We start from the raw sequence: 16269 nt of genomic DNA, 5'->3' as shown, positions 1-16269 counted from the left end.
GCAGATTCGCTGTTTCTTCAGCCTGCCTCCTGCTGACGAGCCACGTGGCAGATACCATGCCCTCAGCAAACATCCTGGTCCTTGCCCTCAAACACCTCACGTCTAGCATGGGGACAGACAGGTGAGTAAGTCATCCAAGGTAGAACCGTATAGGGCGAGGGCAGCCTTCCAAGTCCACTAGCTGCCTGGGTTTCATACCACCTGCATCACTTACTGGATGTTTGGCATTGGGCAAGTTATTTTGCTTCCCGATACCTCAGTTTCTGCATCTGTACAATGAGGATGTCAGCCTCTTTTCTTAAAAGGTTGATCTGAGAAATAAAGGCAATACAAGTAAAGTGCTTAGCACACTGCTGGCTGGTGTGGACTGATCTGAGAACTTTGAACTGTGAGGAAACAGGCCGGGGCATGGTCCTGCAGGAGCAGGCGCACCAATCAGACGGGAAGACACAGGCTCTGGGCTCTGCGGCTTCAACAAGTGAAGGCTGTGACCTGCAGGAGGGACAGCCCTTCCCCCTGGCAGAGCTGGAGGAAGGTATTCTGCAGGGACAGACAGGTAGAAGGAAAGGCACTGGGTTGAAAATCCGAGGTATGCCTGGAGCCTAGGGCGTAGTGCCCCATGGCTGGAAGGTCACGTTCACTGGCAAGGGGAGGAAAAGTCCTTTTGGCATGTGCGCAGGCAGGCTTCTGGCACAGAGAAGGAGGTCCAGGGCCCTTCCATGAACTTGAACCCCAAAGCTGAAGTTGCAGGTCTATCGTAGGACTGCTGTCAGGGTCAGGCGAGCCTCCAGGAAGAAGCTCCCTTCCCACCATCCTCCTGCCTTCTCCAGCAGGGGCCTCCCCCCAGGGCTTGGCCACTCCCAGCATCCAGCACCCCCACCCTCCGCTGGTTGGGAGGCAGGCAGGAGTTTTTTCTCGGGGGCTGTGCCGGGTGGGCGGTTTTCCCGGAGCAGGACTGAGTTGGCGCCAGCTCCCTCAGATGTAGACACTGCTGGTGGGATGACCAGCCTGCCCCAGCTCGCTTGAGCCCAAGGCTCCCTCAGGCACCGTGTTCCCGCCCTGGGGGCTGTGGCACCACATCCCTAAGGTGTGGCATGTCACAGAGGAAGGCCAGAGGGTCGCCCACGATGCCCGGAGTGGGGCAGAGCCCGGCGAAGGCCAGGCCAAGGTTGCTAGCAGGCACCGACAGGAGGAGGAGCCGCCAGAGCAGGACGAGGCAGGACCTGTGGGAAGAGACCAGCTGGAGCAGCCAAAGGTGGAGCAGAGCAGCCCCTGCCCCAAGAGGGGCCAGGACCAGAAGCCTGTCTCGTGGCAAGGTAAGGAAATACTGGCCCTGCAGGGGGCGCTGGGGAGGCAGGGGTTGGAGAGAGGTCACCTCCGAAGGCAGCGCGTCATTCAGTGTTAGCATCCGCACTCTAAAGAGGGGACGCTGGCCCTTGGACTCTAAGGCCCCATGCTTCGGTGGTTGGCACGAGCGGGCCTGAACCAGAGTGTGGCTGAGAGACCTGGCCCGGCTCACTTCTCACGGGAGCACTGAGGCCGGGAGGAGGGGTGTGAATCTCCCAAGATCCCAAGCCACAGTCAGCCGCAGGGCCAGGAGCTCAGCCTGTGATTCGACCTGAGTTTGGTGTCTTTTCCTCTTCGGCACAGCTGCCTCTTCCTCACGGGACCTGGCTGGGCCAAGGGTCGTTCCGACGGAGCAGGCCAGGGCGCTGTGCTCCCGGCACCCCAGGGCACCCCGATAAGCAGGCTGCAGACTTGGGTGTGGACAGAAGGAGGGCCAGGATGAGGTGCAGTGGAGAATTAGAAGGAGAGCAGGTTCTGAGCCGAGCTAGGCCATCCTGTTCCCTCTGACCCCAGGCAAGGCCTGCACTCAGCTGTGAGGCAGAGCAGGGCCCAGAACAGACACAACGGGGTGATGCTCTCGGTCCCCGCTGTTCAGGGTGCTACCGCGCTGGCAGAAGACCTTGCACCAGCCTGCCCTTAGAAGCCAGAGACGGATGGGGGTCCAGTCAGACTCACTCACTGGGGGTCCTCTGTGCAGAGCGAGGCCAGTCCCGAGAACGCAGCACGGGAGCGGAGCCGGGTCCGGACGCTGCGCCAGGCCTTCCTGACCCTGCAGGCCGCTCTGCCTGCCGTGCCCCCTGACACCAAGCTCTCCAAGTTGGATGTGCTGGTGCTGGCCACCAGCTACATAGCCCACCTCACCCGCACACTCGGCCAGGAGCTGCCCGGCCCCGCCTGGCCACCCTTCCTGCATGGACTCTGCTACCTGCACCCTCTCAAGGTAGGTCACGGGCCCAGCCGGGGCCTCAGCGAAGGGGGTTTGGGTGGGAGGGACACTGGACTCGGGGTCCTTCTGCCTGCAGTGGGGAGTGGTGACTGGAAATGACTTCATGAGAATGAGGCTCCTCCAAGAGCAGGGCCAGCCATGGAGGCCCCAGCTATGCGGGCCAATGACGGGGAGAGAAAGGAGCGGGTTCCAGGACTGGAGCCTGGGAAAGGAAGCTGCACCCGGGAGAGCCTGGAGTTGGGGGGGAGGGCACCATCCCACTGTGCAAGGCCTTGGTGTCTCCTGGACTTCTGTCGCAGGAGAGAGCCCCCTCTGGGAGAACAATAGTCTAAGAAGCATCAATCTAGAAGCCACCAGGCTCCGGGCAGGGTGGGCGGGGCGGGGGGCAGCACCACTCACCCGGCTGCGGCCCAACTCCCCTGCACCTCTGTTCTGTCGGGTGTGAAGGAAGGGCGCCATCGGCCTGACTCCTCTTCCAGGGCGTGAAATGAGAGTGTGAATGAAGGGTACAGCTAGCAATAAATCACCATCTCAGTGACAGCTAACGTTATTTGGATGCTAAAGTTATGCCAGGAGCTGGGCTAAGTGCTTTAGCGCATTTTTACCTTTGAACCCACACACGAACCGAAGGACGATTGCTTTCCAGATGGGGAAGCCCAAGCTCAGGGAGATGAAGCGGCTGAATGCAGGTTGGACCCAAGGGTGTCTGACTTCAGAGCCCCCACTTCCCCACTGCCCCTGCTCACGGCTCCCGCGCAGGCCCAGTGAGATGGTGACCAAAGTAAGGCCGTCGCCCAGAGGAAGCGATGGATAACACGCTCAGGAGTGCACAGATGGGAGCTGGTCAGTGCAGCTGGGTAGGCAGGGGCAGTGTCCCCTCACCCCCAGGTGGAGGGGCTGCCAAGAGGAGGGCAGACCTCAGGGTATCTTCTGGGGCTGCCCAAGCCCCTGCTGGAAGGACGGACAGTCTTGGGAGGTCCCCAGCTTAGAGGGCGTGGGCAGCACTGACATCTGGGGCCAGAGGCACTTGGGTGCGGGGCTGCTGTGCAAGAGAAGGGGTCAGGACAGTTCGGCATCGGGGGTCTTTCCTGGCCCTCCCCACACCCCAGCCCCAGCCTGGCTGCAGCCGGGTCTGCCGGCATCTTCCTCCTCACTGCCGGGGCTCCTCTTGGGCACCTTGCTCCTCAGCCGGCTCCTCAAGTGCGTCCCTGCCAGGCTCAGGTGGGCAGGAGAGTGTGTGGTGAGCCAGAGTCCTCTGCCGTCAGAGCGGTCGCAGCAGGCGAGGGTCTCAGGGAGGGAGGCTAGGAAAGGTGAATCTTTGGGTGCTGAGAACCACCAGGGGCTGTAGTAGACTGCTCTGTCTCACCTTCTGTCTCCGTGTCTTGCAGAAGTGGCCCATGCGGTCCCGTCTCTATGCCGGAGGCCTGGAGTGCTCTGGCCTTGACTCCACCACAGCCGCCACCTTGGGCCAAAGAGCAAAGGAGGCTGAGGCCAGGCCCCGAGCCTCTGGAGAGGCAGATGCTCTCTTCCCGACCAGGCCACTCTCTCCAGCTTGTGGGGACAAATGATCCTCATGCTCACCCTTCTTCCTAGAATGCAACTCAAGCTTAGGGGCCTGGCTTCTGCACCAGGCCCTGCCTGTCTGCACTCTGACTCTTAGCCATTGGATCTGACTCAGCTCCCAGGTTCTGGCCTGCAGATCAGGCGAAGCCGTGGGCGCGTCTGTGATGGAGAGAACTCAGGAGCACCAGGGAGTGGGTCTCCATCCTTGGCACCCAGGGGGTGACTCCACGGTGGCTCTTCCACGGCAGCTGCAAGGGAAATGGGAGAGGAAGTGGTCTGATGGGGTTGGAAGCCGATTTAGGGCAACACCCCTTGCTTCCCCTCCCCCTAAAGTTCCCGCAAACCCTCTGGAGATCGCAAGCAGACAGGCCTTCCTGCACAGGGGCAGAGGTAGCAGCCTGGGGTGGCGGCAGCCGCAGGGGCTGACGGGACAGTTGCAGGCCAGACTGGCTCTTGGCAGCTGTCGAGTGTGAACCGAGCTGGGCTGGGCTGGGGTCACATCACCAGAGGGGAAGCTGAAGAAGGGAACGTGGTCGGTTTTTTTGCCACGACGTGCTTGCCGGATGTCAAAGAAGCAGGAAGGAATTTAGGAGGCTTGTCTCTGCATTATGGCGGCCTCTCCAGATGCCCCTCATCACGACATTTTCTCCCTCGCTGGGCCCTGCACCCTTGCCCGCTTCTCTTGATATGAGTTATATTTACAGGTTCAGCCACAAAGCTCGCATTGCGCACATTCCAGCTCCCAGAAACGCTTGTATCCCCTGCTGCCCAGTCTGAGACGATCTCGGCCCAGAGGCAGCTCCACCCTGACTGAGCTAGTTGGCACCCTGAGGCCTTTCTCAAGAAGAATGCAGACGGAGTCAGTTACATCCTTGAAGGACCTTGGAAGAAGGTGTATCTCTTCCAGGGAATAATAATTGTAGTCTTCTTTTTCCATTATGTTAGAAACCTAACCTCCAGGGAAAACAAGGCCCGGGTTCAGTGGGCTCCTTGAGTGATTTTGGACGAAGGCCTCACTGGCTCTGGAGTTATTTTTACAATCTGTCTACAAATGACCTTTCCAGGGCCAGCTCCGCCCCTTCCCCACATACTGCCCTCCCAGGCACTCCCTAAGTCGGGCCCTAGGGTGCCAGGAATCCGATAGTTCCGGTGCAGTTTACCTCTGGTCCTAAGGAAATGATCTAAGGACTAATCACTGAGTCTATGCTTACTGGAAATGATCTTCCAGATGCCTGAAGTCCAGACAGAGCAGGAGCCATGTTTTGGGGGAACTTCAGGGCCTCGGAGTGGGAGGGGGTGGGCCAAGACAAATAGAGTCCCAGCAGGGTTAGCCTTAGACAGAGCCAGCAGCCCCACCAGGAGAATGAACGAGGTTTGGGGCAGGCTGGGAGCGGCTGGGGTCGCTGGTGTGACGAGTTGCTGTCCTTCCACAGGGCCAGCCAGGGCAGCAGGGGAAAGGGGGCTGATGGGGTGACTCAGCACGTCGGGGTGGAGGCAGGAAAGGAGACACAGAACGTTCTAGCCACGGCTGCACTGGATGTGGGAGAGCAGCTGGACTGTGGCCGGGAGCCATGGGAGAAGGCCGCAGCCAAGGCCGAGCTCGTAAATCTACTGAGGGGCCCGGAGAGCTTGTGCAGAGCTGTTTCTGGGCAGCTGGACGGGGCCGGCCAGGGCAGAGACCAGGTGTGGGTGGGCACGAGACCATTTCTTCACAAGACCATAAAAGTCCAGCTCGAGAGTTCTATTTTTAAAGCCAAAGAGCAGTATCTTCCTGGTTGAGTGTGAGGGTGACTGGAAGAGGGGCAGATGAATTTCTTCCCAAGCCGGTGGCATGCAGTGTTTTTCTGGGGATGAAACTGGGAAAGCTGGCTTTGGGTGTGTGCGTGTGGGGGCTCCCCCCTAGAGCATGAGACTTCTGACAACCGAGGGGACTCTGGTTGGGAGCATACCCCGACCTGCCCAGCTCAGACCCAAGCCTGCGTCCTTCGGGGGGTGACCGTGTCACCCTGGAAGAGAGGACAAGGAGAGCAAAGGAAAGGTGAAGCTAGTGAGGGGCTGAGGGGCTGGCTGGGGGCCACCATCATTACACTTTCTAAGGCTGCCTCAGGCTTTTTCCAGGCAAAGCCGTGTCCCTTAGTGCCCGGACAGTCCCGGCGGTCCAGAGGCCATCTTCCCCAGCCAGACAGCACCCAGCGCAGGGAGCACAAGGGCCGAGAGGGGCACGGGTCGAGTCCAGGGAAGGACGGGGGTGAACGAGCATGACCAGAGGAAGTGTCAGCTCGGAGACTCGGATCCACAAACACACCGGAGCCGGGAGTAACCACTTTTGCCTCTGCAGCAAAGGAAGAACACCTGCCCCGTGGGAGACTCTTTATTCCGACCAGTGCTGGGGGCGTGGCGTGGACAAGGGCAGGTGGAGGCAGCTGACACTCAGGTGCAAAGACAGCGCCTACTCCCTGGGAACACTGGTGTGTGGGAAGGAGGTTCCAAAAGGAAGCAGGAGCACAGATGACAAAATGACACCAAGGCGGCCTGGCTCAGGACTCAGAGGGACGGCTGGTCTGCTTGGTGGTCTTGTGCCGCCTGGCCAGCCCCGGTGCCCCTGACTCGAGGAGGGTTGGGGACAGCAGGGAGAGGACGGCTTCCCGGAGCGGGGCCGGGGCCGGGTGTGCACCACTTTCGGATGCGCCACAGGAGCGAGGGCAGAGGCTCAGCTGGGCTGTGGGAGCAGCAGAGCTGGCCAAGCGTTATCTAAGTGCTGAGGTGGAGGCTGCAGAGCTTACCAAATTGGCAACTACAGTAATTAGATATAGTAAACCCAGCCTTCTCTGAAAAATTCCTTGTCTCATCTCCAGGATGAGTCAGATGGCACTCTCCTCTCCCTTCTGTGTCACATGCCCGAAACCCAGGGACCCTGCGAGCTGAGATTCGAGATCAGGGGTTGGCAAACTATGGCCAGTGGGCCAAATCCAGTCCCCCTCGACCTGTTCCTGTAAATCAGTTTTCATTAGGACACAGTCAGCCCCATGTGTGTACGTATCACCTGTGGCTGCTTCCTGATGCCACGGCAGAGTGGGACAGCTGCGACAGAATGACTGTGAAGCCTTCAGTAGTCACAGGAGACGCTTGCTCACCCCCGCTCCAGATCAGAGATGCTCAGAGTGAGGCCGGGAACCTCGAGAGGGCAGGGCGGAGTCCCTGAGACCCTTTCCATGTTCTCAGTGGCTGAAACTATTTTCATAAGATGCCGTTTGCCTTTTTCCACACCTATCCTCTCACAAGTGTAATGGAATTTTCCAGAAACCATATGACATGCGCTGTTGCAACAGCAGATGGGACGCAGAGTCTGACAGAAGGGTCCAGCTGTCTGTTACAGTAGACATGACAGATGTTTGCAAAAATGTAAAGCAACGCCACTCTTCTCACTAAATATTTTCCAACGTGGAAAGCAATTATTTTTCAGAAAACTGTTATATATGTTCACACAGAGTGAGTTAATGCTATTTAAAAATAAATAGTCTTTAAAAATCATTTTCATTTCTGATATGGTGACTGTCACTAGAAATAACTCACAAAAGCAAAAGCTCTTCCAGGCGATGGTCAAGGACAGATCCCCCCTCGCCCCACGGCCCTGTGTGTGACAGCTTTGCCCTCCGCCTCGGGCAGGCACAGTGAATCGGTCTTGGTCTTTGAGGACAAAGAGCTTGGGGTCAGCGGAGTGCCTGGCAGAGTGTGGCCGGAGGCCTGGGGCTTGAGTGAGGTCTCCTGGAGGGTGAAGGTGGGGCTGCTGCCCTGGCAGACTGGGCCCTCCTCAGGCACGGCCACGGCCTCCTTGTCGCCGCAGCCCTTCAGCGTCCCATTGCTCATCTTCTCCAGGGACCCCGAGGTGTCCACAGAGGGGCCCTGGGCGCATGCAGAGCAAAGGGAGCAGACTGAGGAGCAGGACACAGGGCCAGGGAAGCAGGGCACGCAGAAAAGGGGGAAGAGCCCGCTTGGACCCCAGCCAGAAGGGGGGGTGGCACGAGGAGGGGAGCAGAGGAGGGGCCAGCACACTGTGAGCCTCTCTGCACTCAGACCCTTCTGCCCGCCCAGCAGCACTGCCCCGTGGGCAGGAGCCAGGGCAGCTGCTGCAGGATGGTCCAGGCTCAGACACACCATCAGGGACAGGGGTGCTGGGTGCGGGGAGAAAGCAGAGGGAGGGAAGGGCGCCAGGAAGGCCCTGTGGTAGTCTGGAGAGGGGAGGAGGGGGGCGATGTGACAATGTGGGTGCTACCTGGCTGTAGCTTTTGTAGTGAAGTCGCCTCCCACAGGACACAGGCAGGAGAGCACGGAGTCTCGGCAGCACTGGGTAGATGGTCCGAGGGTCCAGGGTCCGGCCCCGCATTCCCCCTGAGGGTCAAGGTGCCTGAGTCTTACTGAGTAACCAGTGTACCAAACAACTACCTCTGTGCAGGGTGGGGGGAGGGGGGACGTGTAGATGGGCACTTCCCCTCTCTGGGGGTCTTGCCTCCCGAGCCTCAAATTTGGAGAAAATCCCCCCCTACCCAGTTCAGCCAGGGGTCAGCGGCTGAACAGCGAAAGGAAGGACAAGAGGGCAGGAGAGGCGGGGCTCTGTGCACTGACAGGACCTGTCTGAGGGAGGGGAGAGCCGACCAGCAGGCGTGGGTGAGACAGGGGTGGGGACAGAAGCAGGAACTGAGGACCGTGCCACTGCACGAGCTGAGACGGTACGAAGGGGCAAAGGTGACTGAGGGTTTTATTTTTAACCTAATGATAAATTATAAAAAATCATGATCTAGTCATCAGAATAGAAACAACCCTCCCGGACAGAGAAAAATGGTTGAGTAAATCAGGCTGGCCTAAATACCAAGTTACCCTGAGGCCTTGCAGGGCAGGCAGGCGGGGCGGTCAGCGCCCCTGGGTGGGGCCCAAACTGGATGGAAATAGATTCTGTGCGGCCCACCCCAGAAACCACGGCGAACGGCGCCGGGGCGGGCGGAGGCCCTGGGCGCTGGCGTTCTGGCGAAAGTGCAGTCACTCTCCCAAGGGGCAGACTCTGCACAGGGCTTGGGGAGGGAACCAGGCGTAGCTGAAACAACATCTACGACAGCTGAATATAAAACTGTCAGGACCTGAGATGCTCTGGAAAGTGCCACTAACTAGAACTTGAAACAAAGCTCAGTTGTAACTGTGCGGGCACGTGCAGAGCCTGCCGGGCAGACTGCATGTCATCGCAGAAGCCACTGGCCGGGGCACTGGGAGGGCTGCCAGGCGTGGGGCATGTCCGCGAGCGAAGTTCCTCTCCTTTCTCCAGCCGAGGCCGGCGGAGCGTGCCCCGCAAACACGGTTGTGGTACTCCACCAACTGGCCAGGGAGGGAGGCTCCCTTGCGACCAGCCTCACCAAGTGCCTATTGGCAACAACCTGCCGCCGCCACTGTTTCCCTGGACATAAGGGCAGACCAGGACGCACCTGTTTTACTTTGGGAGGTTGCCATAGAAATACCTACCCAGACAGGTGGGCTCCTCATACATGGCTATAAATTAAATAGCTGCTCGTGCCTTGGAGAGGTGGAACTCTCCGTGGGGGAAAATGGCGTTACTAAGAACTTACGAACTTCTGGGGTCTATTTGGATAGCTACAGGACCACAGGTTAACAGATTTTTCATGGGGTTCCTGTTAGGTATGAGCTACGGTGGGGCGGGGCAGTGAGGGAGAAGACTGAATAGCTCTTTGTGAGAGGCAGTGCCGCTTTGTAGAAGAGATCTTGATATTGCAAACCCTCCCACAAAACCAGCCGTTAGAAACCCCTGCGGCGACGTGATGGGGTGTGTTACTAATGCCTTGCTCGTTTAAGATCTGGAACAGAAAAGGGCTGGCCTCGTGCTCATGAAAAGAAGCAAGAGCCCTCAGCAGCCTCTGAGAAACAGTAAAAATCCTAAGTCGATCATTACATGTTGGTCCTCCTTCAGCCCTTTTAAGAGGATGAAAATGTTCTTTCCAGCTTAGAAAAGACACAGAGATTGGCAGCTTTATTGCCAAGGATTTTTTTTTTTCTTTAACGCATTGCAAGGATGACCTTTGCACAGGTCAGAACTGGAATTGTTCAAAAGCTGCCCATCAAGACTCCATTGACAAAGTCTCTGTGTCGAAATACTCCCTCCAGCTTTGGCAAACTCTCCTCCACTTGAATGTGCACCCCCAATCAGGGAGACCATCTAATTGGAAACAACACCTGGCTCTTTCTGAATCGCAAGATCTTGAAAGAAGATGGCTTTGATCTTGATAGAAGGGTGTCAAAGATCAGCTCTCCTGCAGCCTTTATTTCTCCCCAACTTAGTGTGGTCCTGGATAATCGTCTCGTTATTTTGTGCAATAATTACTGTTCTAATAGAGCCTTCATCCAATGTGTGCTCAGTTATGGCAACTACACGAGTTGGAGAAGGAATTTCTCCAGAGACATTGTAAACAAACATGAAGAGATAGAGCAGGAAAGAGACAACGTGGGTTTGTAACACGTACTGGCCCTACTGCTGACGAAATTACTTGCTGTATAGGACTCCTGCACGAGGGACGTGTTTTCTATGAGAAACTGTTGGACTTCATTTCTGAAAATATGGTGGACTGGATGCATGGAGAAACATTCAAAATAATGGGTAAAATATTACAAACATATTATTAAGTGCATTGTTGGGCTGGCAGAAAGATAAGGGAAGGGAATAACAGAAGGGATTTTAAACAAGAGCACAAATCCAAAAACAGTAAGCCAGCACCGAGGCCAGTGTTGCCGGGGCAGCACCTGCAGACTCCGGGTGCCCAAGGCCAGATCAGATTTTAACACACCAAATTTGGGGACCAGAGAAAAAGCCCAAGGCCCATACAAAACAGTATATTGGGTCAGAGACCCTGTCATCAAGCTGGGATCCCCAAAAGGCAACACCCTCAGCGTGTAAAAGAGAGACAAGGATTCTTACTCATATAGGTCTTGGCTCAGGGTGGGAGTGGGGGGAGTCTCTCAGGGATTTCTAAACCCTTAAACTTTGGCGGAGGGAACAAAGGCAACAATTTCAAGGGCCCTTGATTTTCTAGGCACAAGCAAGTAACATTCTTCTCTGGAAGAACGTGCTTTAAAACCAGGATTTGAAAGATTCCCACGGATAACATTCTAACAAACTTCAAAATTCATAGCAAGCAGTTCTAGAAGTCAAAGGAAATGTGCCGCCATAAGCCAGCTGCAGCAGAGACACTGAGCTGTAAACTCACACTTGCAGTGACTGCAGATGGTTTCATTTTCAGGTGCAACATAGATATTAAATATGTTTAAAGAAGTAAAGAGTAATTTGAAAAGACAAAGCAGGAACAAGAGCTATCACAGGTAGAATTAGGGAAAAATTTAAGTCGTAGAAATTAAAAATAAATATATTTTTTCATCAGGAACCCAGTGGACAATTAGAAACTGTTAAAAACAAATTAGAGAGTCAGAAAATAGGTCTGGAGAAATTATTCAGAATTCAGTGCATATGAACAAAGAGACAGAAAGTAGAAAAAGAAGAATGTAAGAGAATATCTTCATGACTCTGGAATAAGAAAATAATTCTTTTTAAAAAAATATTTCAGCCCTGGCTGGCATAGCTCAGTGGATTGAGTGCGGGCTGCGAACCAAAGTGTCGCAGGTTTGATTCCCAGCCAGGGCACATGCCTGGGTTACAGGCCATAACCCCCAGCAACCGCACATTGATGTTTCTCTCTCTCTCTCTCTTGATCTCCCTCCCTTCCTTCTCTAAGAATAAAATAAATAAATTTTTTAAAAAAATATTTTACTTATTTATTTTTAGAGAGGAGAAGGGAGGGAGAAAGAGAGGGAGAGAAACATGAGTATGTGGTTGCTTCTCACATGCCCCTTATTGGGGACCTGGCCCGTAACCCACGCATGTGTCCTGATTGGGAATCAAACCAGCGACCCGCTGGTTTGCAAGCCAGCACTCAGTCCACTGAGCCACACCAGCTAGGGCAGGAAAGTAGTTCTTTTTTTGTTGTTGTTGTTCTTTTTTTTTTCTTTTAGGAAAGTAGTTCTTAAAGAAGACACAAATAGCATTAACCCTAAAGGAAAAGACCAATAAATTGTACTACATCACACTAGAGCACCTGTTCATCACGAGACACCGCTGAGGGAGTGAAAAGGGCAAGCTCACAGGCTGGGAGAAGATAGTTGCAATACATAAAATCAAAAGGGGCTTATATTAAGAATATATTTAAAAGTCTTCATTGAACAGTAAGAAAACTGTAAGTGGCCTAGAGACTTGATCGGGCACCTTTGTTTACAGGATATCCAGGTGGCCAAAGCTGGTCAAGTTCAATAGCAATTTGAAATATGCAAATTGAAATCACAATGAGATAGCACCACGCATTCACCAGATTGGTTAGTAAATGAACCTGTTCATCCAGCAAGGACACTCTGGGGTGTATAACCCCAAACGTGAGTGCACAAGTACATCAAAAGATATGTACAGTAATGCTCAAAACAGTATTATCTATAACAGCCTGGTACTGGAAACGAGTATTCGTCCCCTAAGGCTGCTGGAGCTGGGCTTCTGTAAACTGCGTTTCTTCGCGTCACCGGCACCTTTTGAGGCTCCGCCAGTAGGGGGCGCTAGAGGAAGCCGGCAAGGCGGGAGGCGAGTTGGGACTTGCATCAGGCACCTGGAGTATCTTAGTGGCAACAGCTCTTTACCTTGGCAGCTGAACTAGATTCGAGTTTCCAGCTTCCCCCACTTCTCAGAACCAGCCTTTACTGTGCCCCTGAACACGTGGCACCAACTGTCCAGCACTCTTCCTCTGGGTTCCACCTCCCCTCAGGCTCTTCCTCCAAGCTCTGGATCCCAGTGACCCCCACTTCTTCCCTTTGTTAACCCTAACATCTCCTGGGCTTCCTTCAGTTGCCACCTCTATGTTTCCTTCAGCCTTTGAGGGCCTCGTTAATAAGCTCCCTCTGTTAAAATAATGCTCGTAAACGGATGTGACCAAGATTCCGTTGTTTGGCATCGGACCGGCCTCCTGACCAGCAATGAATTGAGTTTCATTTCTCTTTTAAACAGAGAATCTCAGGGCCCTGGCCGGTGTGACCCAGTTGGTTGGAGGGTTGTCCTGTAAACCGAAAGGCTGTGGGTTCAATTCCGAGTCAGAGTGATAGAGGACTCAAGAATTGGAACATTTTAGTTTAAGGTAAATAGTTAATAAGCCTAGTGGGTAATGCGTATGTTAAAGCTACTGTTTCAGGAACTGAGGGTATGACCCTCGCTGACCCCCGGACACCGTAAGCAGTTCCACCTCTGTGCCTCAGGGCTGCAAGCAGTTCGAATGGCCTCTGACCCGTTGTGCTCCAAAGCGAGATGACCACCACTGCCCAGGACACGGTTCCAAGACAACCGCAGGGGGCAAGCATGCTGCAGCTTTTTAAATCCAATTAACTTTCTCCCGAATGCCAAACCTCTTACCTACACTTGTTCTCCTTATAAAAAGGGCCGTTTTAGAATGGAACTTAAGATGGTCTGTTAGGGGATGAACCCGCCACTGTCCTCTCAGGTTGCCGGCCATCTGCATAAAGCATCTGTACAGGTTCAGCCCCTGCCTCTGCTTGTTGGGTGCAGTTCGTGACAGGCAGCACGAATGCTGGTTTCTTTGTTTCTTTGTTTTTTCCACTTTCAAGGGCAAATAACCAGGTAGCAAGTTCGATCTCCAGTCGGGGCATGTACAAGAAGACAGCCAATCAATGTTTTTCCCTCCCTCCCTCTCTCTCTAAAACAATGAAAAAAAAAAAATGTTCTCAGGTGAGGATTAAAAAAAAAAGATATAAAGGGAACCTCAGGAGTTCAAAATGGTTGATAAGGTTGGCATATCCTCACATCCTTGCTTGGTTGATCGTGGATGGCTCCTCGACGTGGCCACAGAAATCGACCAGAGCCGAAGACAGCAGAACACCCTGGGTCTCTACCGCTGTGACCTCCTCCTGGGAGCACAACTGCGGTCTCAGCAACCTTTGTGGACACGACAGGGCCGGGCTTCTTTTGATCCTGTAAATGGAAAACGGCGTCTTTCTTCCAGATAAGTTGCTGAGGAAAATGAATTTGAGTTGCAGCGCCGTGCTGTTACTGTGGCCACCACTGTGTACATGTGTATTTAATGACGTCATCGCTAGGGCTGATTCTTTAACCAGATTGTAAACATGTGTGCAGAGCTTGCCCAACAAAGGAACAAGAAGTTTGTGCAATTCGTAAGCAAAACTACGCGGGCTGAGACCTTGATGGGCCCGGATCTCCCAGGGCTCTTTCCCCACTGCTTGTACCAACCATCAAAAGTCAGAACAAACCCAGTCCACCTGTGCACGCCCCCGGAAACCGCCCCCCGCCGGCATGTATTTTTCATGACCACATTTCTCTGCCCCACTGCAGAGCAAAACTTAAAAACAAAACGAAACAAACAAACAAACCCCCTCTCTGTTGTCCTTCCTCACCCATTCACTCCAATCAGGCATCCATCAATAACTCACTTCTAAAACCGCGCTGGGAAGGTCATTTGTTGACGACCTCCTTTTTTGCCAAACCGGTTCGTTTGATGGCCTCATCTTCGTGTATTGTTTTGTTTTAAGCACCATTTGACCCTTTTGGCACCTCTGTCCTTGAAATATTTCTCTAGATTTCCTAACCAACTGTTTCTTCCCTGTCTTCTCCCTGGCCCCTTCCCTTTTACTTGTAAGGTAAATGGAGCATGGAGAAAATTAACAAGGCCAAAATCACTGTAAGGGAAACCGGGAAAGACCGGCGTTGTCAGTCACATACCAAACCCAATGAGCAGAGACAGGGATTGGATCTTTATTTAGGTGGCTGGTGATCTGAGAAGACAGTGGTGGGTTCATACCCTAACAGATTATTTTAAATTCCATTTTTATTTTTTTATTTTAAACCAACATCTGTTTTTAAATTTTTAAAATTTATTTTTAGAGAGAGGGGGAGGGAGGGAGAATGAGAGGGAAAGAAACATCAAGGTGTGGTTGCCTCTTATATGGCCCCTATTGAGGACCTGGCCCATAACCCAGGCATGTGCTCCGACTGGGAATCAAACCAGCGACCCTTTGGTTCTTGGGCATCTGCTCAATCCATTGAGACACACCAGCCAGGGCTCAAATTCCATTTTTTTAAAGATTTTGTTTATTTATTTTTAGAGGGGGAAGGGAGGGAGAAAGAGAGAGAGAGAGAAACATCAATGTGCGGTTGCTGGGGGCTGTGGCCTGCAACCCAGGCATGTGCCCTGACTGGGAATCAAACCTGTGACACTTTGGTTTGCAGCCCGTGCTCAATCCACTGAGCTATGCCAGCCAGGGCCCTAAATTCCAATTTTAAACGGCCCTTTTTATAAGGAGAACAAAGCATAGGTAAGGGGTTTGGAATTCGGAGAAAAGTTCATCTGATTTAAAAAACTACCGCATTCTTGTCCTGGGCGGTGGTCATCTCACCCTGGAGGATGAAGGCTCAGGTACCATCTTGAGTCGCTGGAGCCTTGAGGCACAAAGGTGGAACGGCTTCTGGTCTCCTGGAGTCAGGGTGGGTCACTCCTTCAGTTCCTGGACCAATAGCTTTAACATACTCATCACCAACTAGGCTTATAACTATTTACCTTAAACTAAAAATTTCCAACTCTTGAGCCCCCTATCATAAGCACAGTCCCAAGGTGAATGAAAAAATGAACAATAGTTGCCAAGGGGGAAAAATCCCACCTCAGCTTTCCCTTCTTACCTAAGGGAAAACCCAGCTCTTCGCTACTGTGCGTTTTCCTCCTGGGTGCCTCCTCGGCCTTCACAGGACACACTTCCCTTCCGACACTCCTGGTCCCCAAATGTATGTGGGGGCTTTCCCCCACAGTGATAAGCAGGTCTCCAACACCGGCTGGGTGCCCTACAGTATCGCTCGATTCTGACGCGACAGAGACAGCACCAGATCTCACAGGTAAGGGCTCAGTGCCACAAGACGGCACCCCACTCCACCCCCACTCCAGACGCCAGTTCAGGTGCCAGTCAGGTTATCACCTGTGCTTCCAAACAGCTGGCTGTGGACCTTCTCACCTAGTTTGATTAGTTTGCTAGAGCGGCTCCTAGAACTCAGGGAAACACTTAGTTACATTTCCGGGGTTATTATAGGATATGATAAGGGATACAGATAAACAGACAGAAGAAGAGATACTTAGGGCGAGGACTGGGAGGGTCCAAAGGGCAGAACTGGGATCTGTTGCCCTCTCAATATGGTTTGCCATCCTGGAAGCTCATGGAATCCCTTACTATTGGGATTTTATGGGACTTCCCAGCTCCTCCCTAGAGGGTGAAAGGTGAGGCTGAAAATTCTAAGCTTCTAATCACAGCTTGAG

General features: G+C 53.6%; 2 protein-coding genes across 2 annotated transcripts; one reads left to right on the top strand and one right to left on the bottom strand.

Annotated features, from left to right (window-relative positions):
* The first annotated feature begins 491 nt into the window (after positions 1–491).
* TCF23 (transcription factor 23) lies at positions 492–7387 on the top strand. Its single transcript, XM_045844548.1, has 3 exons — positions 492–1316; positions 2045–2287; positions 3682–7387. Exons 1-3 carry the CDS (start codon positions 1095–1097, stop codon positions 3859–3861), a joined length of 645 nt encoding a protein of 214 aa, XP_045700504.1. The 5' UTR covers positions 492–1094; the 3' UTR covers positions 3862–7387.
* Positions 7388–7456: 69 nt separating this feature from the next.
* LOC123822419 (sodium-dependent multivitamin transporter-like) lies at positions 7457–8240 on the bottom strand. The gene is made up of 2 exons (XM_045844327.1): positions 8130–8240; positions 7457–7759 (listed from the first exon to the last, which is right to left on the bottom strand). Exons 1-2 carry the CDS (start codon positions 8238–8240, stop codon positions 7457–7459), a joined length of 414 nt encoding a protein of 137 aa, XP_045700283.1.
* Between the last annotated feature and the right edge of the window lie 8029 nt (positions 8241–16269).

Source organism: Phyllostomus hastatus, unplaced genomic scaffold (genome assembly GCF_019186645.2).
Source record: "Phyllostomus hastatus isolate PE091 unplaced genomic scaffold, TTU_PhHast_1.1 phas_contig_402, whole genome shotgun sequence".
Classification (NCBI taxonomy): domain Eukaryota; kingdom Metazoa; phylum Chordata; class Mammalia; order Chiroptera; family Phyllostomidae; genus Phyllostomus; species Phyllostomus hastatus.
Note: the sequence above shows the minus strand (reverse complement) of the source record. Positions and strands in the feature narration are given on the sequence as shown.

Excerpts from the sequence above, each read along its gene's own strand:
- LOC123822419 (XM_045844327.1), bottom strand. The coding sequence starts at position 8,240 with ATGCGGGGCCGGACCCTGGACCCTCGGACCATCTACCCAGTGCTGCCG. Across the intron at positions 7,760-8,129 it reads ACTACAAAAGCTACAGCCAG|GGCCCCTCTGTGGACACCTC; the intron begins GTAGCACCCACA and ends GCATGCGCCCAG.
- TCF23 (XM_045844548.1), top strand. The coding sequence starts at position 1,095 with ATGTCACAGAGGAAGGCCAGAGGGTCGCCCACGATGCCCGGAGTGGGG. Across the intron at positions 1,317-2,044 it reads GAAGCCTGTCTCGTGGCAAG|AGCGAGGCCAGTCCCGAGAA; the intron begins GTAAGGAAATAC and ends TCCTCTGTGCAG. Across the intron at positions 2,288-3,681 it reads GCTACCTGCACCCTCTCAAG|AAGTGGCCCATGCGGTCCCG; the intron begins GTAGGTCACGGG and ends CGTGTCTTGCAG.